Source organism: Rousettus aegyptiacus, unplaced genomic scaffold, assembly GCF_014176215.1.
Source record: "Rousettus aegyptiacus isolate mRouAeg1 unplaced genomic scaffold, mRouAeg1.p scaffold_m13_p_8, whole genome shotgun sequence".
Taxonomy (NCBI): Eukaryota; Metazoa; Chordata; class Mammalia; order Chiroptera; family Pteropodidae; genus Rousettus; species Rousettus aegyptiacus.
The window spans coordinates 53,718,617-53,743,076 of NW_023416311.1; the positions used below are offsets into that span (position 1 = coordinate 53,718,617).

The 24,460-nt window shown below is 34.2% G+C and overlaps 1 protein-coding gene and 1 pseudogene across 1 annotated transcript; one reads left to right on the forward strand and one right to left on the reverse strand.

Moving 5' to 3' along the window:
- Positions 1–3,349: 3,349 nt before the first annotated feature.
- On the forward strand, positions 3,350–24,460 carry RIOK2 (RIO kinase 2). The gene is made up of 10 exons (XM_016122526.2): positions 3,350–3,522; positions 6,506–6,644; positions 7,412–7,528; positions 9,281–9,456; positions 11,906–11,994; positions 13,921–14,112; positions 16,224–16,316; positions 17,060–17,584; positions 19,149–19,242; positions 22,967–24,460. The coding sequence occupies exons 1-10, from the start codon at positions 3,457–3,459 to the stop codon at positions 23,129–23,131; spliced, it is 1,656 nt and encodes a 551-aa protein (XP_015978012.1). The 5' UTR covers positions 3,350–3,456; the 3' UTR covers positions 23,132–24,460.
- On the reverse strand, positions 18,834–18,946 carry LOC118607539 (annotated as a pseudogene).

Here is a 24,460-nt window from a genome sequence, read left to right on the forward strand (position 1 = left end):
ACAGAAGATTAGAGAGAGAATTTTCCTCCTTTTGAGATTATGAGAGGGAGTAATGTCCCCAACCCACCAAAAGATATCAATGAGTTCTAATCCCTAATATCTAGAAATTTACTATGACAAAAAAAGATTTTTTTAAAAAAAAGGTTGCAGATGTGATTAAGAATCTGGATGGGCCCTAAATGCAATTACAAACAGAAATGGAGGTGGCAATGTGACTATGGAGGCAGAGATTAAAGTGATGCAACCACAAGCCAAGAAATGCCAGCAGTCATCGAATTCTAGCAGAAACTGGAAGAAAAAAGAAACAGATTCTCCCTTAAAACCTCCAGAGGAAGTATGGTCCAGAACTATAAATGGTTAAATTTCTATTGTTTTAAGCCACCAAGTTTGTACTATTTTGTTACAGCTCCTCTAAGAAACTAATATAGGGATAATAAAGAAAAGCTTTATGAGGTGCATAGCATTTGAAAACTAATACCTAGGATTTACATATATGGTGATTGGAAAGAAGGAAAAAGCGGGGAGAGAAGGTGTGCATTACGGATGAAGGAAAAAAACAGTGAAAGTGGAAATCAAGGAAGTTGTACAAGTAAAAAACAAAGTGGTTCAATTATGGAGTGGTACATGCTATTTGAAGATCTTAAATGCTAACCTAAGAAATCTGAACTTTAATCTAAGAAATCTAAACTAATCTGTAGACAGTCAAGATCCTCTGCAGCTTGTGAGAACAGGGTGTGTGTGTGTGTGTGTGTGTGTTTGTGTGTGTGTGTAAGAGTGGGGGGGGATGGAGATGGCAGTGTGGGTCTGAGAGGAAATAATAATGTGATATTCTGTCATACTATTCTCTGACTTATTATTCATATCTCCTTCCACTAAAGGTTTGCTAGTTGGAAATGAGTTTCCCCAAGACTGAGCAAAATTCAGATATATTTGTTTGGTAAATGGTAAATGAGAAAATAAAGAACATTGTGGATTTTTTTGGTTTTATCATTACTAAGCATGGTTTAGAATAGAACAAAACACTGAACAGTACTTGAATAACTTTTTAACTCTTGTTAGATACCTCAAGGGCCACAAGGTCTGGACAGTTCTTACTAAATGCTATTCTTGCTAAATGTTAAAATGTAGCATAGTATGTTGCAGACACAGCTGTAAAGAGGATGAGCTTTACAGGAACCCAACCAGGTAAGTAGCCAACTATAAAGAACAAATCAACATATAATTAACCAATGTATATAAGCAGTGGCTAAGCCTTCCTTCAGAAGACAGCTTCATATGAGAATTCCCATCTCCTTTACTTGCTGCCAAGTAAATGAAACTACATAATGACAACCATGTCTTGTTCTTAAACAAAGCACAAGCAGTGAACTCCTTGAGGAATAGTATGATTAAGATAATTTCATTAAAAAATTAATATTAAAAATAAAACAGATTTGGACTCACTGTGATTAAGCCCAAGGAGTATTCCAGAACCATGACAGCTATTCTAGCGAAATCCAATCAACAGAGGTTGCCTGGAGCAGAATTAGTAGAGTTTGTACCATAATAGATTAGCAATGTCTGCTAAAGTATTGGTGTTGTAGCCGCTAGCCACCGAAAGACACAGTGGTAAGTACAAAGGCTTTGAAGCAGGAACAATTTTTGATGACTGGAAACACACTCTTTATTCAGCCAACTGGGTCTGCCAGGGGTACAAAGACCCCTAATTAAGCAGCCCCGAAATGCAGAGGTACACGGTTTTTAAGCCCTAAACCCCATTCTTCTTTCTGTCTAAACACAAAAGTCTATTTTTCTTCTATTTACTGTCAGCCCACAGGTCGGTTGTGCAAGCAAGGGTACAGAAGCAGAAAGCTTATTGTTATAATGTTATGTTCCCATAGGTAATAGCCTATGTTCCCATGGCGATAGCCAAGCAATAATTTCCCAGCCAGCACATTGGAAACCAGATGTCTGCTTTCTTTAATAACTTTTCATTTTCATGTCTTTTTATGGGAAGTACAGGAGAAAAAAATAACTCCATTCTAGTGGAGATTTTCATTTAGTTAGACGAAGATTTACTGCATTCAGGTAAAAAAAGAAATCAAACGTGGTGTAGAGGGAATAGAGCCTTCTTCTGCTTTCCATATTCTATGGTTTCAGAGTGCTACTATCTGGTTAGAAATGGCAGATTCAACTGCCTGCCTTCTAACTCATGCTTGGTTCACGAAAGAGCTACCTGTGTTTGGAACCAAGCAACATACTGGGAGGCCCTTGGAGATAAGGAAAACCAGCACCTGGGTCAGTGGAAACCACCACCACCACCGAAGGTAGGGGGAGACTGGAACTCCGTAAATACCAAAGTTTACAGGGGAAGTTTTGAGACTGGAACCCAGAACGAGGCTAAACACCACTGGCTAAAAATGGTATCAAGGGCTGAAGCGGACCACAATCCTCTGTGACCATATGTGTATCACCCACACCTAACATTGGGGAGTACCAAAATAATTTCCCTTTAAAGGTTTAAAATATAGTTCATGAAACAAGATAGAATGTAAACATTATCATACAAGTTTTGTTACCCTTGTTGCTGTTGTAGAAAGGTATTATTAGAGTACGCACCCTCTTTGCGGGGTGCAAGCTGTCTACAGTACCACTCCGGTGACCCTTTTTGCTGCGGTAGAGAGGAATTCCAAGGCTAGCGTGGGCTGCCCTTCTAAATCCCTTAAAACCGCGTAGGCCCTGGGAAACCAACAGGTAGCTCCACCCACAACCATCAAAATGCCGCAGGAAATTCTGGAAATGCGCGGGAGAAGCAACGACAACAGGCCCGCCCCCGCACGTCCCACTACACCCCATCTCCTCCAGGTGTAGGCGCCGGCGCACCCCGGAGTCTCGAGAACTTAGAGCCAAGTACTGAGCAGGCGCAAGAGAGTTCTCACTAACCACGCCTTCCTCTCTCGTGAGCAGGCGCAGTTAGAAGAGGGACTGCTGGTGTCATTACTATTGATTTTATCTTCAACGGCCTTTATCAGTTGCACTCAGGTTCATTTCCCCCCTCTCCTGTTGGAACTCACTTTGCCTAAAATAGGAGTTACTGTTTAGGGATAAAACCTGATAAAAGTTACCACTCTGCTCTCAGAGGCAGTTTGCGTTCTTTAGGCAGTGGGTCCTGACAGGTACGAAAAATAAAATGGCACCTTATAGAGAACGCTTACAGTCTGCTCCGTTACATGAAAAAAAAAACATTTTAAAAAGTAGTTTACCTTTTCTGTACTACGTGCATCATATGAAGATGTTTACTTTTCCGTACCAATGAAAATGTCATTTCTATTTATTAACAAGGACCTGAAGTAAGGTACAGCGCATGCGCGAGCCACCCCTAGTCTGTGAGACATGTGACAAGCTAGAGTACTGATGTTCCTTGCGCACTTCGTTTGCTGTGGAAGAAGCGGCTTCTGAGCTCCGTCTTGGGTGGTCATGGGGAAGGTGAATGTGGCGAAGTTGCGTTACATGAGTCGGGACGACTTCAGGGTCCTGACAGCGGTAAGAAGTTCTCCGTCTACCCCTGTCCTTTACCACTGCGCGTCTTCTTCCTGGAAGTTTGCTAGGAGCTGGACGCTTTCTGGGCATTGGAATGCGGCTGAGGTTGGAAATAGGGCAAAGAAGACCATAGAGTAGGAGTTTTAAAAAGACTTTGTTCGGAAGCCTCGATTTTCTCCCAATACAGTAAAGTCCCCTCTTCTAATTTCCTTCCTTTCTTCCCTTCTCCAGAGCCACGCGCATCTCTGTGGCCGGTGAAGCTATTCTTACCCTGGGCTACCTACCATCCTATAAGGGTTTAAGGCTCATGGGGAGGATTAATTATAGCATTGGGTTCCCCAGTCACCGATTAGACACAAAGCATTCCTTTAGTTTCATTCAATTAACACATATTTGTCGGGTTTTAGTAACAACTTTAGGGACTTCGACGAGGTACAGACAGACAAGGAAAACAGATCATCAAGTAAACGAATCAATAAATAAGGGTAATATCAGATAATAAGTACTATACAGACATTAAGGAGGTTAACGGAATAGAAACCGTGTGTAGAGTGGGCGGGGGCACGAGTGATATCTTTAAATTGTGTAGCCAGAATACTACCTGAGTGCGGGAATCTTCTCTGTTTTCTCTTATAATCAAAGTTTTAAGGCCTTTTTAAAAAAGTTTCTGGTACTTGGTAGGTACTGGATAAATATTTGCTAAGTAAAAGAAAGAGTTAGGGGATAATAGCTGAATGAGAAGGAGCTGGCCCAGTTAAGTCCTTGGAAAGAGTTGGAAGCAAAGGAAACCGCAGTAGTTAAGTACAAAGGCTTTGAAGCAACAATTTTTGAAGAATGGAAAGATCAGTGTGGCTGGAGGATAATGAGCAAGAGACTTAATGATTGGAGTTGTAACTGGAAAAGGTGAGAGCCAGAGCTAGTGCTATAGAGCCCTGCTGGCCTAGTAAAGAATTTGGAATGTATTCTAATGATAGGGGAGCCACTGAATGTTTTTCAACCAGAGAAGTGACAAAAAGTGATTTTGTGGTCTTAGTCTTACAGCACAAAAAGGAACACATAGATTGGGCGTTTGCAGAATAAAACACTGAATTTATTTAGGAGCTATTTTCTTTTGATCATAAGGATTAAACTATCAAATGCAAATCTAGTATGAAATTTGGAAGGCACTATTCTTTCTCCTTCCATAGATTCTTCAATTCAGCTGGACTTTAAATACCTACTGTCACTTCTGAAAGATACCTTCTTTCTCTGCTTCCTCAACATATTCACTCATTCTTTAATGCCTCTGACAGAAATAAGGGAGTCAAGAGAAAGAAATGTTAGAGGCTGGTAGAGATAGAACAAAGCATGGAAGAAGAGTTAAGTTTAAAGTGTGAGGTTTTTGTTAGGTTGCAAAATGATGCCAAATTTATCTTCTAAAACTTTATCCCTGCAATATTTATTTTTTGAAGCTCGCTAAGGAATAACCTACTCTTTAAATAAAACATTTTAGTCTCAGTTGAGTCTCACCAACCTTGGTATTAGTGGCCACCTTTCCTTCATCCTTTCTTCCCTTTACTTCTCTGACACCTCATATATCAATAATCATTCTGACTGGCTGCCTTTACTTTTCATTGTGAACTTCCCCCCAGATTTTGTCCCTCAACCCTCCTTTTCTTCCATTGTCTCTTGCTTGACAAGCACATCCACTTCACAGCTTCATTTCATCTCTTACCTCTATCATAAAATTGACAGTTTTTCCTCTCTATGACTTCATTCCTAAATATAGTTCCTAAATATAGATCTGCCTTTCCAATTTTCCTTAAACATCATCATTTGAAGGACCTTCCAGCATCTCAAACTCAATGTGCCCAAATCAAATTCATCAACTTCGTCTACCTCCTCCTTTCCCAAACTACATTAAATTATTATTATTACTATTATTGTTTTAAAACCTGCCTTTCCTCTTCACTTCAGCTTTGACTCTTCATTTCATTTTACCCACCCACTTCTAATGCCAATCCCATACTACTTCCTAATGATTTTTAATTTCTTCCTCCCATTGCCACTACCTACCTCTTCCCTGTTCTCGCTTCCATTTTCTCTGGCCTGGACTGTCATCTTAGTTCTCTAAAATACCACCTCCAGGTTTTGCCTTCTCTAAACCAGTCTGCATATTCCCACTGGATTAATGTCCTTAAAACAACTCTATACATCTCCCTTGCCTAAACATCTTCAAAGGTTTCTTCCATACAAAATCTAGAACTCCTTGGTCTACATTTAAGGTTTTCCATATCTTATTCAAAAGCGTTTTTCCAGCCTTTTTTTCATGAACTTTATATGCCGTTCTGTCTGAGCTACCACTGTACTAGCTGTTCCCATGTTCTGTACTTTTTTGCACATGTGCCATGCCCAAATCTTTTTTATTGTCTGTTCCTGATATTCCTTTGTCTGCTTTATCTGTAAACTTGCATCTCTCAAAAGTCAGTCTCAAGTGCTGCTTCTGCCTTGAAACTGATCCCTCAGGCAGAAATATTCTTGTTCCGCCCTGGGTCACCTTTTTTTTAGCACTTATTATTTCTTAACTTCTAATAGGATTAGATCTGTACATTTTATTTCCACAATTAGATAATAAATTCTCCATTTATTTTTACATGCTTTTTTATTCTCTGAAAATGATATTTTCTCATTAAATACTTTCTTAATAAATATCTTGAATATCTGTAGTTTATTTAAAGACATGTATTTGGATGTCAGTAAATATTTTAGTGTTGACCATATGTCAGTAACTATGTTAAGCACTCACATTTCTTATCCTTGAAGTGCATAGAATTTATTAGAGAGCTAGAATATGAATATTAGTGATTATATATTAAAAATATGTCCAAAGAAGGTAATAATTATGTCTCAGAATTGATTGGGCAATTGCATGGTCAGAGAATTTTGAAGAATTTAATTTCTTAACAAGGTTTTGGTTATGATTACATAATGATTCCTTTAATTTCAGGTTGAAATGGGCATGAAGAACCATGAAATAGTTCCCTGCAGTTTGGTTGCTTCTATAGCCAGCCTTAAACATGGTGGCTGTAATAAAGTTTTAAGAGAATTAGTGAAGCATAAACTCATAGCTTGGGAGCGTACCAAAAGTAAGTATTTGAGGCACCATTTGTGATTTTTCATGTAACTGGCTTCCCCCAGAGCAAGTGTTCTAAAACGCATGAAGTGGAAGTTGCTAGACCTGGAAAGCACTAACCCTAGAACTGACACAGCGTACTTCTGTCATGTTCTATTGGTCAGAGCAATCGCAGGGCCCACCCAGGTCAAAAAGGGTGGAAAAATCATCCCTAATCCCTGATAACGGATTAGCAAATTCCAGTTGCTTAAGAGCAAACAGAATAGAGATTGATGCTGCTGTCTTTGGAAAATACAATCTGCCACAAGACTCTCTAGAGCACTACTTCTCAAACCATTTGCGTTGAGGGATGAGTTTCTTTTTTTCAACCTATCACGGATCCATAATTTCAAAAATTTCAAAAATATGAAGTAATTACCAGAAAAAGGAAATAAACTGATAAAATGTAGGCAGATTCCTTATTATTAGAGTTGAAGACGAAATAACTTGGTCAAATTGATATAAAGATTTTTAAACTTAACCACTTCATTTAAGTTTCTGTATCTTGTCACAGACTAGTAATAACCATTCATAGATTAGTATCAGTCTGAGTCACACTTAAGTAAAATTGCACCGGATTAAAAATACAAATTATAGGAAGAAATACCAAACTTGTAAAACTGGGTAGCTAATCTTTCAGCCAAGATTTCCCATTTCTAAATTATTCTCATGACCGGAACTGATGCGATTTGGTGGTACAATATAATTAAAATATGGTCTTTCTCATTTGCTTTTGTCTAGCTGTCCAGGGCTATCGGTTGACAAACGCAGGCTATGATTACCTAGCTTTGAAAACACTTTCTTCTAGACAGGTAGTTGAGTCTGTTGGAAACCAGATGGGTGTTGGCAAAGAATCTGGTAAGTGCTAACAGTACTATTAAATGCATTGTCTTTGCTTTAGTTTACATTCCCTTTGAGAAAGCATTCATCTTTTATTTTTTTATTTTTTCCAGTGGAACAGTAAATTTAAAAGTTGTTGAGAAACAATACAGATTATGAAATTACCCTTAGTGTAGTAGATTATTGTTATGTTATATCGCTAAAAATTCAGCATACCAAGAATTAGTTTTCTTCTAATAACCAAAATCTTTGGCAAATATTTTATTTGCTCTTATTTTCTATCTGATAAATTACATATTTGTAATAGTTAAAATGTACAAGGAAGTACTAGAAAGTGAATATCTAAAATCCACAAACATATTTTTCCTTCACAGCATTATGATCAACAAGGCTAAATTAGATATGTATAAAACACAGAAAAAGCATTCTTAAACAGCACCAAGCAAATACTTGTGTATTTATTTTTCATGTGGAAGACAGAAATGAAGAACAGAAAATGATTTTATGTATACTATGCTCTCTTATACACTGCTTTTTATCCTGTAAATTTATCCCGTATAGTTATATTATTTATCTAAACTGAGGAAGCAAAATTAAATTTGGAATTAAAAGAATTATTAGGAAGCCTACTCCAAGGGAAGCTGCTATGTATTTCAGATGGTTTGTATGTCTTTTGTTTTAATATCCAGATTATGGTGTATATTTAATAAGTAATAGAAGAGTGCTAAATATAGCAGTGTGTATGAAATGTGTAAAATGAGAATATGAAACACTTTTTGAGATAATGCTTCCTCTTAATTATTTTATGTCCAGTTTTTCGCAATTAAAAAAAATAATGGCTTTTTCACTTTAAGAACTGTATTACATACAAAACAATAAATAGTACAAAAGGGAGTACAATAGAAAGACAATGTTACCCCTAACCCAGTTCTCTTACTTCCTGTTATTACTTCCCAAAGCTATCACTGTTATTTGATGTCTTACATATCCTTCTAGAAGTATACCATGTAAATATAAATATATAATATACTGAGGATACATGTATACATTCACATATCATTTTAATCAGAGATGAAAGCCAACAGTACTTATATTCTGCACCTTGATTTTTTCCCACCTGATACATCTCTGGTATCACATTGTATGAATGCTTCTTATTAGATTTTACCAGGCCCAGTTGTTACGCACATTTAAGTTACTTCCAGTCTTTTTTTTTTTTTTTGTAAGTAATATGGTGAACACTCTAATACAGGTGTCTCTGAAGTTTCTTATGAATAACTAGGATATATTCTAAATGTCAGTATTACACATAGCAGCTTGTTCGATAGTTGGAATACTTATGGGAAGATCTGCTCCATTCTGATTATCGGATTATATTCCAACAACTGAAATTATTATTATTAGAGCAATTGAAGAATTGAACTTCATGTTGTTGAAAAGGAAGAAAACTATTATATCACTTCTCATACATATAGGGCACTGAGGAATAATTGAATGTTTTTCCACTATATTGAATTAAGCATTGAGTACCTCTGGAGGCAATAACCTTTGACACATTACATTCCTATTTTTTGTTTTTTTTGTTTTTGTAGTAGATATTAGTACGTCTTCTTGTTTTGGGTTGTAGTTAAAGAATTTTGCTGAATAGTAAGTAGTCCTCATTATTAGGAAAGATAAAATTTGGTACAAATAAAGTCAAACAAATTTAAAATTGTTTAATCTTATTGTCATAAAAATATAATAATGATCTTTTTAAAATCTTGGCTCTAGATATTTATATTGTTGCAAATGGAGAAGGGCAGCAATTTGCATTAAAGCTTCACAGACTGGGAAGAACCTCCTTTCGAAATCTGAAAAACAAGCGTGATTACCATAAACACAGGCATAACATGTCGTGGCTTTATTTATCTCGTCTCTCTGCCATGAAAGAATTTGCCTACATGAAGGTATTTTTTAAAATAATTTTTCATTTTTAAACAAATAATACATGTAGCTTAAAGGTTATAGTGACAAGCATCATTCTGTTGTCTCCGCATCTTCCTACCTTCAATCTTAATCCTTATAGTCACTTTTAACTCTGTTAATTCATTTTCTATTATTTGTTTTTCTGGTGATTTCTTTCTTTGTAAAAATATTTCTATTGTTTTAAACATATAAAGGCAACATAAAATCTACAATATTAATAGGATGTAGTAGCCTAAAATAGTAATGTAATTGCCTCACAAATATGTATGTGTTAATGTGTAATGTGTATCTAAATTATACATATGTACATAATTAAAAACACCAGATAATTTCCATCTGTAGAAACCTCGATGTCTTAGCAAGGTTGATTAGTGTTTTTATTTCATATAATACAAGATATGGCAATTTGCAAATTTATATGTATATTAGAAATAGTGAAAACTTTAGTTTTTAAATTTTCACCTTCAGTAAGTTCAGCATAGATTTTTAAAATATTTTAAATAAATTATCTTCACTAATATTTAAATTAAACAGAAAATAACATTGCGTTTTTATTACTTTCAGTAGGAGTTAATTGTTATAACTTCATTTTTTTAAAAAAAAATTCGATTTAGTAAAAGTCAGTGTATGACCAGTCTTCCTTGGGAGTCTCAGTTTGGTATTCTTCAAATAGGTTATTTTAATTTATGTGCTTAAATTTTTAGTAATCATAGGGAAAGAATTCTCAACAGTATAAATAAATGATACTGATACCATACATGTTTTGTATTTCATGTCTTGTACTAATGGTTTGTGTCCTATAATGGTTGGTATCCTATAATAGTATGTAAGCAGTTTGGTAGGAATCATTACACATTTTCCCAAAACTATATTAGGTGTTTTTGGGGGGATTTTGTATGAAGATACACAAATAGAACTTGGTTGTGCTTCAATATGCTTCTTAAATACATTGATACTTTCGTAGCAGAGAATAAGATAAAATTGACCTATACCTTAAGGGTTAAGCTATGGCACAAGGCCTAGAGCACTATGATAATATTTAAAGTTATTATATACTTATATACCAAGGCATGCTCAACATCACTTGCATTGGGAAAAAAAAAAATCTTAAGCCAAGCAAACAATCTTTGAAGAATCGAAAGTAGTTCATTTCTTGTCCAAAGAAGGTAGGAATTAGACAGTCTTTTAAAATCAGCACTGTTAATAAGTATATATTGAGTATCAGCTGTGTGCCTAACCACTGTATGAAGTACTGGGATAGGCTTGGGTATAGGAGTGGATAGCAAAGGAATAACCAGTGAGTCTGTGTCTTAAAGTTGGGAGGATAACATGAACACAAAGCAAAGAACAGTTTAAAAATAAAATTATAAATGTTAAGTTTAGAGAAACTTCTGTAGAGTAGAAGAATAGTTAATAAAAGGTTTCATGAAGTGAGAAAGAGTTGGGTAAAGTTATGAAGCATACATATGATTTGGCAGTAAAACTGTGTACTTTGCAGAGGAGCTACTTTGGGCTAAAATGAATGTGGGTGTGAGTCCTTTGTGTCTAGGTAATAAGTCACCTCAGTGACTGTCCTGACTATTCCAGAGTACTTACTAGAAAGAATATTAGGAAAATTAAGACAGATCAAGTGGATTAAAGAGTTGTAAATATATTTAGACTAAAATCAATATTTATAGCCAGCACTGACATAAGCATCTTAGTTCACTTTTGGTAAATAGAATAAAAGTAAGGTATGGTGGCAAGAGCTAGAACCACTGTTGCAGTAATCAGATATAAATGGTAGTATTCCAAGTGGCAGAAGTCATAAATTTTGAAGGAAGTAATAACGAACTTTGTAAGCGATAGGATATAAAAAGTTAAGCATAGTGGAAAAGATGGTTGTATGGATAATCTGAAGTAACCTTTGCCTCTACTACATTGAATATGTTGGTCATGTAATAGATTTATATCCTATATTGTGGTTTGATGAAAAGGTCAGTGCTTTATAAACTAAAATGCCTAATCTTTTGGAATATTTCATTTTCTAATATACCAGAAGACAGAGTACTTCAAAAATCACTTTTCATTTTATTTTTTTTAAGCACACTCCAGTAAATGGCAGAAACTTACAAAAGAGAAGAGGATATATCCTAAAGGCAAAAACTCTTTCACACTCAGTTTTGTGACCCTAACACAGGGTATAATATTTAGTAAATGTTCAATAAATGAATGATGAAAAAGTGAATTAAGTAAACTGGTTTAAAATTTTGTTTTTATGTACAGTTCATTCTATACTGTATATCAACCATATATATAAATAATCATGTGTTAACTGTAATTTCATAAAGTCTTGTATGTTTTTCTTTTGGTTGTTGACAATTTACTTGTACTGTTTCCTAAAAATTAATGACCTCTTCATTAGTTTATACCTTTTTTGCTATATTTTAGGCATTGTATGACAGGAAATTTCCAGTTCCAAAGCCAATTGATTATAATCGCCATGCAGTGGTCATGGAACTCATAAATGGCTATCCTCTGTAAGTATTATTCTTGAGCCATGGATCCTAGTAAATTAAAGTTGTTAAAAAAAATTTTTTTTAATTAAACAAAATACTGCTTCTGGGAGGTTAGAAATTAACACATAGCAGTAGACTCAAAAGGCAAATTGAAAATTCAGTTTCATTCTAACAGTATGTATTTTATAATCTCTGTGATTCATTCAACAAATATTAACAGTCTAGTATGTGCCAAGCATTGTGCCAGGCTCAGGAGTAAACAACAAAGTTTCTGCCCTCACAGAACTTACATTCTGATGGACGGAAACATACAGTAGTAAATAGCTAAGTAAGGATTTATATATCCGATGGTAGTAAATACTGTGGATAAAAATAAAATAGGATGGGGCAGGTGGGCAGCAGGAAGGACTGAGGTGGGTGTAGGACGCTGCTATTTTACCTGCAATGGTCAGGAAAAGTCTTATCAACAAGGTGGATTTTGAGCAGAATCCTGAAAGAGGTCAGGAGAAACCATGCAGATATCGAAGAGAACATTCCAGGCAGAGGGAACAGCAAGTGCATAATTCCTGGAATGGGAAAAGTGATGTCAGTGTGGCTGGAGCTGAATGAGTAAGAGAGAAATTATAAGAGAGAAGATCAGAGAAGCAGCAGGGGACCAGGTATGTCATTTAGGGTTTGTAGGATATTGCAAGGCCTTTTAAAAAAAATTTTATTATATTTGACATGAATATTGTGTAAATTTAAGGTATATAATGTGTTGATACTTTCATATAGTGTAGTGTGATCGCCATTTTAGTGATATTTAGCACAGGACTTTTAATTTCTACTGAGATAGGAGACCATTGGAAGATTTTGAACAGAGAAGAGACATGATCTGACTAATGTTTTATTAGGATCATTCTGGCTGCTGTCTTAATAATAGACTGAAAGGAGATAAGGACGGAATTAGGAAGACAAGTTAGGAGATTATTATAATATCCAGTCAAGAGATAATGGTTTGGATCAGAGGGATAGATGTCAGGGTGATGAAAAGTGGTCAGATTCTGGATATGTTTTTCAGGAAGAACCAACATGATTTGTTTGGGATTGGACATTGATATGGACGAAGGTATGAGTTGGGGGTAATACCAGGTTTTGGACCTGAATGATGAATTAATTGGAGGGATACAGTTGACATTTACAGAAATGGGAAAGACCGAAGGGCATTTTGAAGTTAGAGAGTGAGGCAAAATCAGAGGGTCAGTTTGGGACATGGTGAATTTGAGATGCCTAGGAGTTTGGAGACGTCTAGGTTAAAGTCAGTATACATGTGGTGTTTAAAGCCATGAGCCTGAAGGAGATCACGAAGAATGATTTTAAACAAAAAGCCCTAGGATTAACCTTTGAGGAAACTCCAAAATTTAAAGGTCTGGGAGAAGATAGAAAACTAGCAAAAAAGACTTTAAAAGGAATGATTAGTGTAGAAAGAGGGTAGCCTAAAGAGTTGATATACAAGAGTCAAGTGAAGGAAGCGTTCGAACGAGGGGAAAGAGGTTAACCGACAGACCAAATATGATGGAGACTGAAAATTGACCATTGGACTTAGCAACATGAAAGTCATTGGTAATCTTGACAAGAGCTATTTTATTAGAACAAGGTGGATGAAGAAAGCATGTTCGAAATGGATTCATTAGAGTGGAGGGAAACAGTTGGAGAAAGCACATGTAGAGGAGTGTGGCTATAAAGATCAAAGAAAGGATGTGGCAGTGCAAAAAAGTATACAGAATCAAGGCAGGATATGGATTTTTTTTCTTTTAAATACAAGATAGGCACTATTATGTCTATATGCTGATGAGAATGAAGAGGAAACTGCTAGGGAGAAAAGGAATGGAAATATATATATACACACACACATTAAAATGATAAATGAGTACAAATAACCTATTTTTATACTTAAAATGCCTTCAGATGTCAGATACACCATGTTGAGGATCCTGCATCAGTATATGATGAAGCTATGGAACTAATTGTCAAACTTGCGAATCATGGACTAATACATGGAGATTTCAATGAATTCAATCTCATTTTGGATAAACATGACCACATCACCATGATTGATTTTCCACAGATGGTTTCAACTTCTCATCCCAACGCTGAATGGTATATGCTGAAATTGATTGTGAATGTGGGTGTATTTATGTGTGATGCATTCATTTTTTATTTATAATTTTCCACTTTGTAATACGGTCATTTGGGTAACTGGTTTGAAGTGTCCTTTGTTAATGATCTAAAATTTTAGTTTTTTTATTAAATGGTATCAAGCTACTAGCATTTTCCCCCTAAGAAAATCTTTTTTATTCCATTTTTAAAACATATTCATTAAGCTTATGCTCTGTATCGGAAATCTGAAGAAACTGCATGCTTTTATAAACATCAAAACAATTTTAATTACTCTTATCTGACAGACTTTCAAAAGTCAAATTTTCTTAGCAATGGAACCCTTTATTCAAAAAAGTTTTAGTTAGAAGCCCAGTTTTTAAAACAAACAAAAACCTGCTCAGAAGAAGTAGGGAAATGGAAAGGGGAACCCTACATCCCCATCCTCTTTGCCTTTCCCCTTTTCTTTCTTTTCTCTGGTTGCCTCCAAGAGGGCTTCACCAAGCATAATTCGATAATCTTGATGCCCTGAATAAAAGTGGATTTGTACTGGACTCAATTGCCACCAATAATATCTCTCATGTCATTTTAGCTTTTATTTATTAGAAAATAATATACATAAAACCTGGCAAAGAGCAGAATTACTTTATATACAGTAATAATCTTATTCCTCATTTTAGCCACTTAAACCAGGCAAGCTGTGAAATATGACAGGATATTTTCCTTTGTACTCCACAATGCAATTGAGCATAATCATATTTAGGGTGTTTTTTCCTCCACCTGTTCCAAGTTATACTGAGAGGTTTCCTCTTTTTCACAAAGATACTTGTTACTACTTACATAATATAATATGAGCAAAGTTTAAGCTCAAACCAGTTTGTGTTCAGTGACGCTCTTCTTCCTGATTCTTATTGGAAAATGTCTATACTGATGCTAGAGAAAGAAATGTTATTTAAAAATAAAGAATATTTCCAACAAAACAATAGTAATAGGTTAATGCCTGGCACTTGGGTAGTTAATGTATCTTTGGATGATGACTCATTATCTTTTTTATTAAAATGGAATAACAGTCATGCATTGAAGGAACAGCTAGGAACAACCAGAATTACAGACAGAAATGATAACAGATTATGACATTCCAAGTTAAGGCTGCAGTATTTTTGAAGACATTGTGATTTAACTTGAACTTTTATGGCCAAGTACTGGGGTGAAAGAGTTATGCTAAGCACTGGAAATTAAGATATAAATAATGCCTATTTCTGCTTTTGAAGAAGTATTATCTAGTAGGTGAAACATTAACATATATAAAGATATAATTTTAGATTAATTTATTGAGATTTTTTCCCAGGGCGCCCTAAGAGCAAAGAATACTGGCATTGTCTTCCTATTTCAAAACTTCATCTTTCTCTAAAATAAGAATTTAGTTAAAATTCAAGGAGATAGTCAATTCCATGTCACCCTGTACATTAATTCTCCATTATCTGGAAATCTAGAGAATTTAATCTGTTTTTGCTACTTTATGGTTGCCTAAAAAGCAGCCTTTTACTCTCACTCCAGATTACATGTCTTCGGATCATTATTTATAAGCCACTGCATTATTTATCTCTTTTGGATGTTATTGCAAATCAGCTAATGGGTAGTAAAGGTACATAAACATAATTCAGTAGTCCTCAAACTTTTTCTAATGAGTCACTAATCTGTTTTTATCTTCAGTTTTCCCCGTTGACTTAACAGTTCTCATGGGCATAGCCGATGGGAAATATAACCTGATAGAGTAGAGACTGAAGAGGAAAAAGTGGAAACCTGCCCCCAAATTTTCCTGTTTGGCTTACCTTCTCTTAGTATGTCTGTTAACATTATGGGGAAATCTTGAGGTTACTAACTATAGGACCTGTATACCTTTGACAGCTTAGATTCCTTGTTAGTTCCTCTTCTTTTAATTTTCGTGTTTCAAATACACTGTTGACTAGTTCTTATTTTTCCTTTAGAGTAACATCCTTTTTCATGTAAGAAGTAGAAATGTCATAGCAAATGACATAAGGATATTGGTATAGACTAATAAGGAAAAAATTGAGTAACAAAACCTATATCAAAAATGATTCTTGTTTTTGCAGGTATTTTGACAGAGATGTTAAATGCATTAGAGATTTCTTCATCAAACGTTTCAGCTATGAAAGTGAGCTTTATCCAACCTTTAGTGATATCAGGTTTGTACTCTGCAATGCTGAAAATGATTGAACTCTGTTAAAGACCTGATTTATTGAGTTCTAAAAGTTAGCACTTTTATCTAAAAATTTTCCAAATAGTGACCTTCAACATATAATCATTGTTGAGGATCATTGCTGTGTCAATATATAAATGAAACTTAAAAACTAGAAAATGCCTGGTTTTGGTCCATTAAGGCATTGTTACTGAATTTGGGGGAGGAACATACCTAATTTCTCATAAATTCAAGAACTTTTTTTTATTCAATGTAGGATGCTATGTGAATAATCCATTTTAAGGGAATCAGACCATGTTTTTCTCAGAATTTGTGTTTTTCCATTGAGAACAGGAGATATCTTTAATTGATTTGTAGAACTTAATTATGTGTACATCCGCAAAGCCATATTTTCTCATTTATTTTATATACTTAGTTAAGATACTGTTTTCTGGTTCAGGATGATTGACATAATTTAAAAGAAGAAATCTTTAGTAAATATCAAAGGTTTTATAATCTTTCTACTAATATATATTGCTTTTCACAGTCATTTTATTTATAAATGACAACCAGCACATATCTTTTACATTTGTATACTTAAGTAATTTAAGTATTAATTTCAGGTAAAGAAAGATCTTTAAAATATATGAACTATTAAACTCATTTGAGAATTATAATTCATCAATAATATTTTCCATGTCAGATGGCCTTTTTCCTCTCTCTGAATGCTTGATATTCTTTTTTTTCTAGGAGGGAGGACTCTCTTGATGTAGAGGTGTCTGCCAGTGGCTACACAAAAGAAATGCAGGCAGATGATGAATTGCTTCATCCAGTAGGTCCAGATGATAAATATACTGAAACAGAGGAGGGATCTGAATTCTCATTTTCTGATGAAGAGGTGTCAGAAAAAGCAAAGGTTTGTAGATCAGAAAATCAAAGTGAACAAAACTCTATAGGTGAATCAGTTGACCTCTGTTGCAGATCATCTGGAGATCTTGAACAAATAAAGGAAGACAATTTGTCAAAGGAGAGTGATGATACTTACAATTTTGAAATGACTGAATTTAATCAAGCTGTAGAAGAATTAAAAGAGCAAGTTGTTGAAAACAATTCTGCACCTGAGTTTTCTGGGGAGAAAAACAAAACCGAAAATGACACCAGACAAGACAGCAAAATAGATCAAGAAGGAATCTCCGTGAGCTCTGAAGAGTACGAAGATGAATGCCCTCATCTGATTGCCTTGTCATCATTAAACAAGGAATTCAGGCCTTTCAGGTATAGATCTCTGTTGATTGCTTTTTGTGTTTAATCGGGAGAACTATACTATTCAGTTCTGGTAAATATTTTTTCAAATGATGTGACAGAGTTGTATTCTGTTCCACTATGTGTAAAATGAAAGCAAATAACCCTTTTGTTAAAATTCCAATTATTCTCTATAATTGACCTGATGCTAGATAGCATATTGATTCATTTTAAGCAGTCTGTCTTAAAATACAAACTGATTACTTTCAAAGAATTAATACAGATCATGTATTTTCATAATTATACACCTAATGTATATTTAATTTATGTATAGACCAATAAATCTGCAGTAAATATGCTCTCCATAAAATATCTACTTACAGTGAATTTTCTCTTACTTTGAACTTTCTGTTCTTATTCATTTTTGTAAAATTATATAATCTTATGTTTCAAGAATTTTTTTTCTTAGAAATATTAATCAGCCTTAGCCTTTAGCAAAAGATCTAAAATTTGATTTTTAGATTTGGGATAGTTTATCCAGAATTAAAGAACTGTAGTTTAATGAAATATAGTTTTATTTATTTCAAAATAGTAATATGACAATTAAAATTAAATCCGCAGTACTGTTTTCTCAATACATGTTCAAGCTTACATCCTAAGGCTGCCTTTATTGTTAGAGTTTTACTGTGAAGCAATACACAAGAATTGTGTTCCTTTTCCATATAACCGTATCTTGAGTCTCAAAGCTATTACCACTTGAATAATAAACATGTAAAATTAAATTAAAATCAAGAGTGGCAGTGGCTCAGGATTTTGAGTAAGTAAGAAAAGAAACTGTATAAGTTAAATAGTCTTCTAAATACAGAATAATTTGTTTGCTCCGAACACATGTTGGGAAAAATTTTTAATATTCAAAGTAAAAATTAAAGATAACGTTGCTGAAAAATATTAACTATTAAGGGTTAATATCTCTGAGTTTCTTACGCATTAAACTTTAAACAATGTATAAAATAAATTAGTTTCTATCATTGCAGTTTTTTTCTGCCTTGGAGTAGACCATGTAAAGTACTGTCTTTGCTCCCATTACATCTACTTTTGTTTAGGAAGATGGCAAGAAAGTGTCCCAAGGATTTAGATTGCAAGAGACAGATTTGTGGGGAAAAGACATGAATTGTGGCTAAGTGGGAACAAATTTTGATAGCCAAAATTTTTAGGTGAGGCAACCCTTGGTTGACCTCACAGATTGTAAGAACCTTGTCAGCTTACAATGCCTTATTTTTTAGGTCTACAGCACCTGGTCTTCCTAGGTGTTCCCCCAAGTACTAACCAGGCCCGGCCCTGCTTAGCTTCCGAAATCACGAGATCGGGCTTGTTCAGGGTAGTATGACCGTAGACCTATTTTGAAATTTTGATAGTGACTATCAGAATGCTGAAAATGAAAATTGTTAATATATTTAGCTGAATTGTGGGTAGTTTTACGTTCAGTTTTATATATAGTATTTCTGAGGTATTAAGTTTCATTATCATGTAAAGTGATATAAAGTAAGCATAATTAACTATAAAAACTAACTAGATAAATTATGATTTTAAATTTTAGAGATGAAAATATGGAAGATATTTGTGAACATAGGACAAGAACTCTGAGTGTTACTTCTGCAAGCAGTGTTTTAAGCTGTTCAACAATTCCTCCGGTAACTATTCAACATTTACAAATGTTTTTGGACAGATTACTGAGCTAAGGTGCTATGAGGATTACATGATGTACAACTCAGTCTCAGCCATTTGGACCTCACATGTTAATAGTGTAAAATCATAACAAATACAAATTTAGTAATATAGGAGAGAGAGTTCGCTTTTAGTTGGAATGATGAGAGCTTTCAGGGAAAAGGCAGCATGTAACTTACCTTGAATTTGAAGGGTAAAATCATAGAAATTTAGATCCACTCTATAGATTTTCATATAATCTCATCCTTACATTTTAACAATAAGGAAGTTGAGGCCAAGATAGGTTATGTGGCTTTGCTCAAGGTTACTCAGCTGGTGACACCACTGCAGCTGAAGTGAAGGTGTCCCGGCTTCACTAGTTTGTTCTTAAATTTCAAAACAGAAAATAGGTAATTTAAAAATTTTGGGTATTGCAAGTGTTTGTTGGACATTTAGCAGCAGCATCCAAAAGAATTTCTAAGGGACATTTTTCTGGACAGGGTAATGAGCATAAATAGTCCAGCTCCTCCCTGCTTTTCTGCCTGCCAGCCTTCTCCCTGGACTACCCCAAGAGGAAGAATCAGTTTGTTTCTTTTGTAGATTTTAAGGAGAGAGATAAATTTACATAATCTGTATGTTGGGTTTTTTCCTTCTGTTTAAATGTATCATGTTAAATACCATTGAAACCAGTTTTCAGTGATAACTTAAAATGAGCAAAAGAAGAAAATCAGCTCAGGAAGTAAAAAGGAGAAAATAAAATTATATGGAAAACAAATTCAAAAGAAAAAAAATTTTTTTGCCTGAACTTCCCATTTCCAAGTTCAGGTATATTGTCATTAAGTTAAAATGTATGTCCTATGGTGGGTAATAAGGGATATTTACAAAATTAAATCTGAATTATCAAAAACAAGCTGAAAATAAGTACTTATTTTACAATATAGCATACTTTTAGAAGTTCTGAGACCGTCACTTGATAATAGAAACTTGTCAGACCAAAGACAAGTTAAGAGCTTATCAGACCAAAATAAGAGTGGAATTCTAGAAATGTGTTGATTTTTATATATTCTTTTCTGATGGGCTTGCAGTTTACTAGCTTTCTAAACATAAAATTTAAATCTACGTAATCTCTGAAACATCTATTGATTATATTAAAAGATAAAAATCTTTTAAGTATTATCACCTGTCTTTATTAAGAATTTCTTATACTTTATGGTTTTCCTGTCCACTCTTGGCTTTGATATTTTCTATACTTATTGAGATTTACCCTCCTTTTTATGATTTCTCAGATTCAAAGCATAAGCACTTTTATATATTATTACAGTGGTGTAAAATTGACAATTACATGTAAAGAAGTGAGATTACTACTTCTTTAGATTCTAATTTATGCTGTCTTCTATATATAAAGGTGATGGCACTGACATTATCTTTAGGTCTTGACTTTTATCCCATTTCCCTTGCTGCTAACAGCAGGAACTTAAAGTTTAAAATAGTGTCAAGCCTACAATTGCATTATAAAATACAAATTTGCCTTCTAAGGAGGAAAAAAGATCTCTTTACCCTAGTTTGATCAACCAAGGTTTTTCTGTAGTCATTGGGGAAAAATTGATCATCTTAACTCTACATTCTTTTGGAAATTTGGTCACATTGGGATCACATTTTATTTTGTTAAAAAAATCAGGAGAAAGTAAACTTTATTTTGTATCTTCATTAATTTCACGATAGTTGTTGTAGGGTCTGTGCAGAGGTAAAAGATTTTTTCTGTGTTCTTTGAAATTATAATTGTTTTTAATATATATGCAGCCACCATCAACAACAAACAATAATATATATGTGGGTTTTGTTGACTTTTTTATATACTCCCTGAAATGGTTCACAAGAATTTTATTTCATATTTCATCATTTAAAAAATATACAGAATGGGATATTTCTCCCTCTCTTGTTAACATGAAGAAAATTAACCTTACAAGATTTGTAAAGTGGCCTAGATTGGGACGAGATACATGCATGGTAATCCATTATCTTATTTTCTTCAACTGCTTGGTCTGATTATCTTAAGGACTCCTTGAAGTGAAGAACCCAGGGGAAATTCAACAGAATATTTGGAAGAGAAAGTGATTTTTTTTTTTTAATTAAAAATATTCTGGAGGCCTCTCTGAATTCCTCCAGTTTAAACACAGTGTATGTTCTACTGTTGTTTTCCTAGAACTTTTCATCTCCTATCTATTAGGTGCCTTCTTTCCTAGTTCCTGATCTTTTTCTTTCCCATTTTAGTTCTTTACTGGCAGTATAGGTTCTCAATATCGAGTGAACTTTGCGGAGAGTTTTTATTACTAAAAATGTTTTTTTATTCTTTCCTCAAACTTGATTGGGAGTTTAAGTATTAGAGTTGTGGTTTGGAAATAATTTTCCTTCAGAATTCTGAAGGTTTTGCTGTTGTCTTTGTTGTAGTAAAGAAGGTGCTGTCTCCTGCTAGGGTGGGGATGATGTGAGTTCCTGGCTTCCTCGGGTAGGGAAGGGTCCTAGAGGCCAGTCACTCTTATTTTAAACTTTCAACCAACGCTGCTTTCAGTTCTGAAACTTCTGGGAAACCAGGTCCTTGTAAGTTGCTGGGGGATTGCATCTCATGGACTATCAGTCTCTGCGAGAACCTGAGTTGTGATTCTTTCACTGTTTCATTCTCCTTCTCTTATCTTTACTCCCATTGAAAATCATTAGACCGAAGTAAAGAAGGATAATTAATTAAAGCTTTTTAAGTGAATATAGTCTGCTTAATGTAAAGTAATCCAGTCTACATTTAAGTCATCTGAACTCAAGTTTTATATTATATATATGCAATCCAAGAAGCAGTACATTAGGCAAACTAGTTCTTCTAGCCCATTTTTACTTCTCAAATCATCATTCTTTAATTTTTTAACGACATTTTTAATAAATGCCCCTATAGAGTGGGGCATATTAAGAAGAGACCCATGCTTCAACCTTTGCACTGTATATCTTTTTTTAGGAGATAAGTTGGATGATGTAAGATTATATACAATTAAATAACAGGCTGTAATGCTTCAGGGGAAGAAAAGGTTATTGTGAATAGAATATTCAGAATTTTTATTCACCTTGGCAGTCTTGTGACATTGGCAGCCTATGTCCTGCATAACAAGAAATAATTTAAATTTATGATTATTTATTATGAGAAAGCATTTCGCATCTCCCAAAAAATTTTATGAAGACTTTTTCGTGGGTAACTGTTGCCATCAGGTCATTTCTACACCTGTGGTTATGAGGATATATTTTAGGTATATTTTTACTAGTACTGAATGCTTTTAAACAATCTTCCACTGCACTGACATGCCTGTTTTTATCTAGAAAGCAGAGGAACAAGCAGTTTTTATCTCATTGTTTTTGATTGTTTTGTTTTTGAGGTTTTTTGGTTTGTTTTTTTTTCCTTTTCTTGATGGACACTAGGTGGCACTATGCTGTTTTTCAGACAATTTTGACTACACTTTTTGCTATATTCTATATTTCTGTAATTAGGAAGTAATTTGTTTTATTGTATAACAATTTAGTGTTTTATTACTGGTTTGTATAGTATTAGTATTTTAAAAATTCAGGCACTTAACAGAAATTTGAAACATTAGCAGTGTAAAATATTTTATTGAATGTTTACTCCTTATCAAAATGGTCAGTTATCAGTGATACTAATTCATGAAATCTTTCCAGGAATTGGTGAAACAGAAGGTGAAACGTCAGTTGACAAAACAGCAAAAATCAACTGTCAGACGTCGATTGCAAAAAGGAGAAGCAAATATATTTACCAAGCAGCGGAGAGAAAACATGCAGAATATTAAGTCAAGCTTGGAAGCAGCTAGCTTTTGGGGAGATTAATCTATTTAAGATCTTGAATATTTTTCAAAAAGTTACTATGATCCCTTTTTAAGCCACCTTTAGTCTTCTTTAGGACCAAGGCAAATCTATAAATAGATAAATAAACCCTCTTTTATGTCTAAATTTGACTCATTTAATACATGTTTTCTAAGAAATAATTATAGTAATTCTACTAAAGCAATTTAGTTTTCCAATTAATGACTGGTACATCTGCTAAACACTGTTTTTCAAAATAATTTCTTAAGAATATTTGGATATTTAAAATATAAACATCACTTTTTTTGTTATTTGTTCTCTACCAAAAACAGATATATTACTTGGTTTCAAATCTTAGCTTTTTCACTTAGTGGTGAAAACAACCGTAGGCAAGTCATATTTCTCTGTCCCTCTTTCTCTGCTTGACCACATCGGTTTTTTGGACTGTTAAAATTGGATTTGTAAAAAATAAAATTGGATTTGTGCCTACTTTCTAGGGTTGTTTTAAGGACATGAGGCAGTACACAGAAAGGATTTAAAATAATGCCTAGCATTTTATAAGCATCCAGTGAAGTGTAGCTATTGGAATTATAATTTTAATGATGTTTATCTTTCTGAAATTCTACTTAATAACAGTTGCATTTTATTTAACCACAGAAAAAATTCACTGCCATCTATTTTTTTATTCCCTAGTATTAAGAATAAGCCAGTAATGCATAATTTTTATTTTCTGACATTTAAATTGGTAATATGGTCATGGGAACAGAAACTTATGGTAGTCTCACTGCAGTTTTTACAGTTGTCGGTTTTTCTTCAGGCCCGAGTAGGGGTAGAAAAGTTAGGGGTGTGGGAGGTAAAGAGAGAAATGAAAAAGTTTGTTGATATTCTTAGCTGGGTGAGTCCAGAATATGTTTTCACTTCAACATTAACAAATACTGAGTACAGTAAAGAAAGAAATGCAAAAAACATGGTTCCTCCCTCAGAGACTTTATAATCCAGTGAGTTGTGAAATGAGTGATTAAATAAATAATATGTACCCAATGATACTCAAATCCCTTCAACATCTCCCCAGTAGGCGTGAAGGGGACAGTGACTGCAGCAGAAAATGACCACTAGATGGCAATGTCACCCCACAGTTCCTGGACAAGATGTCCTTATATACTTGCACCTGTGATGATCTACTGGGGAAATAAGTTTTCCAAGATTAATCAAGATTACCTTTCAACTTTGCAAAATTAATTGTATTGGGTATGTGTAAGACCTAATTTTATTGGCTATGTTTATTTTAAAATACATTTTCTTAAATTCAGTGTCAAAAGCAAATTGGGAATAAAATTATGTAACTTCATACTA

What these genes read in the sequence shown, in the direction of transcription:
- RIOK2 (XM_016122526.2), top strand. Translation starts at nt 3,457, where the DNA reads ATGGGGAAGGTGAATGTGGCGAAGTTGCGTTACATGAGTCGGGACGAC. An exon ending in ACTTCAGGGTCCTGACAGCG is followed by an intron (nt 3,523 to 6,505) that starts GTAAGAAGTTCT and finishes CTTTAATTTCAG; the next exon opens with GTTGAAATGGGCATGAAGAA. An exon ending in GCTGTTCAACAATTCCTCCG is followed by an intron (nt 19,243 to 22,966) that starts GTAACTATTCAA and finishes AAATCTTTCCAG; the next exon opens with GAATTGGTGAAACAGAAGGT.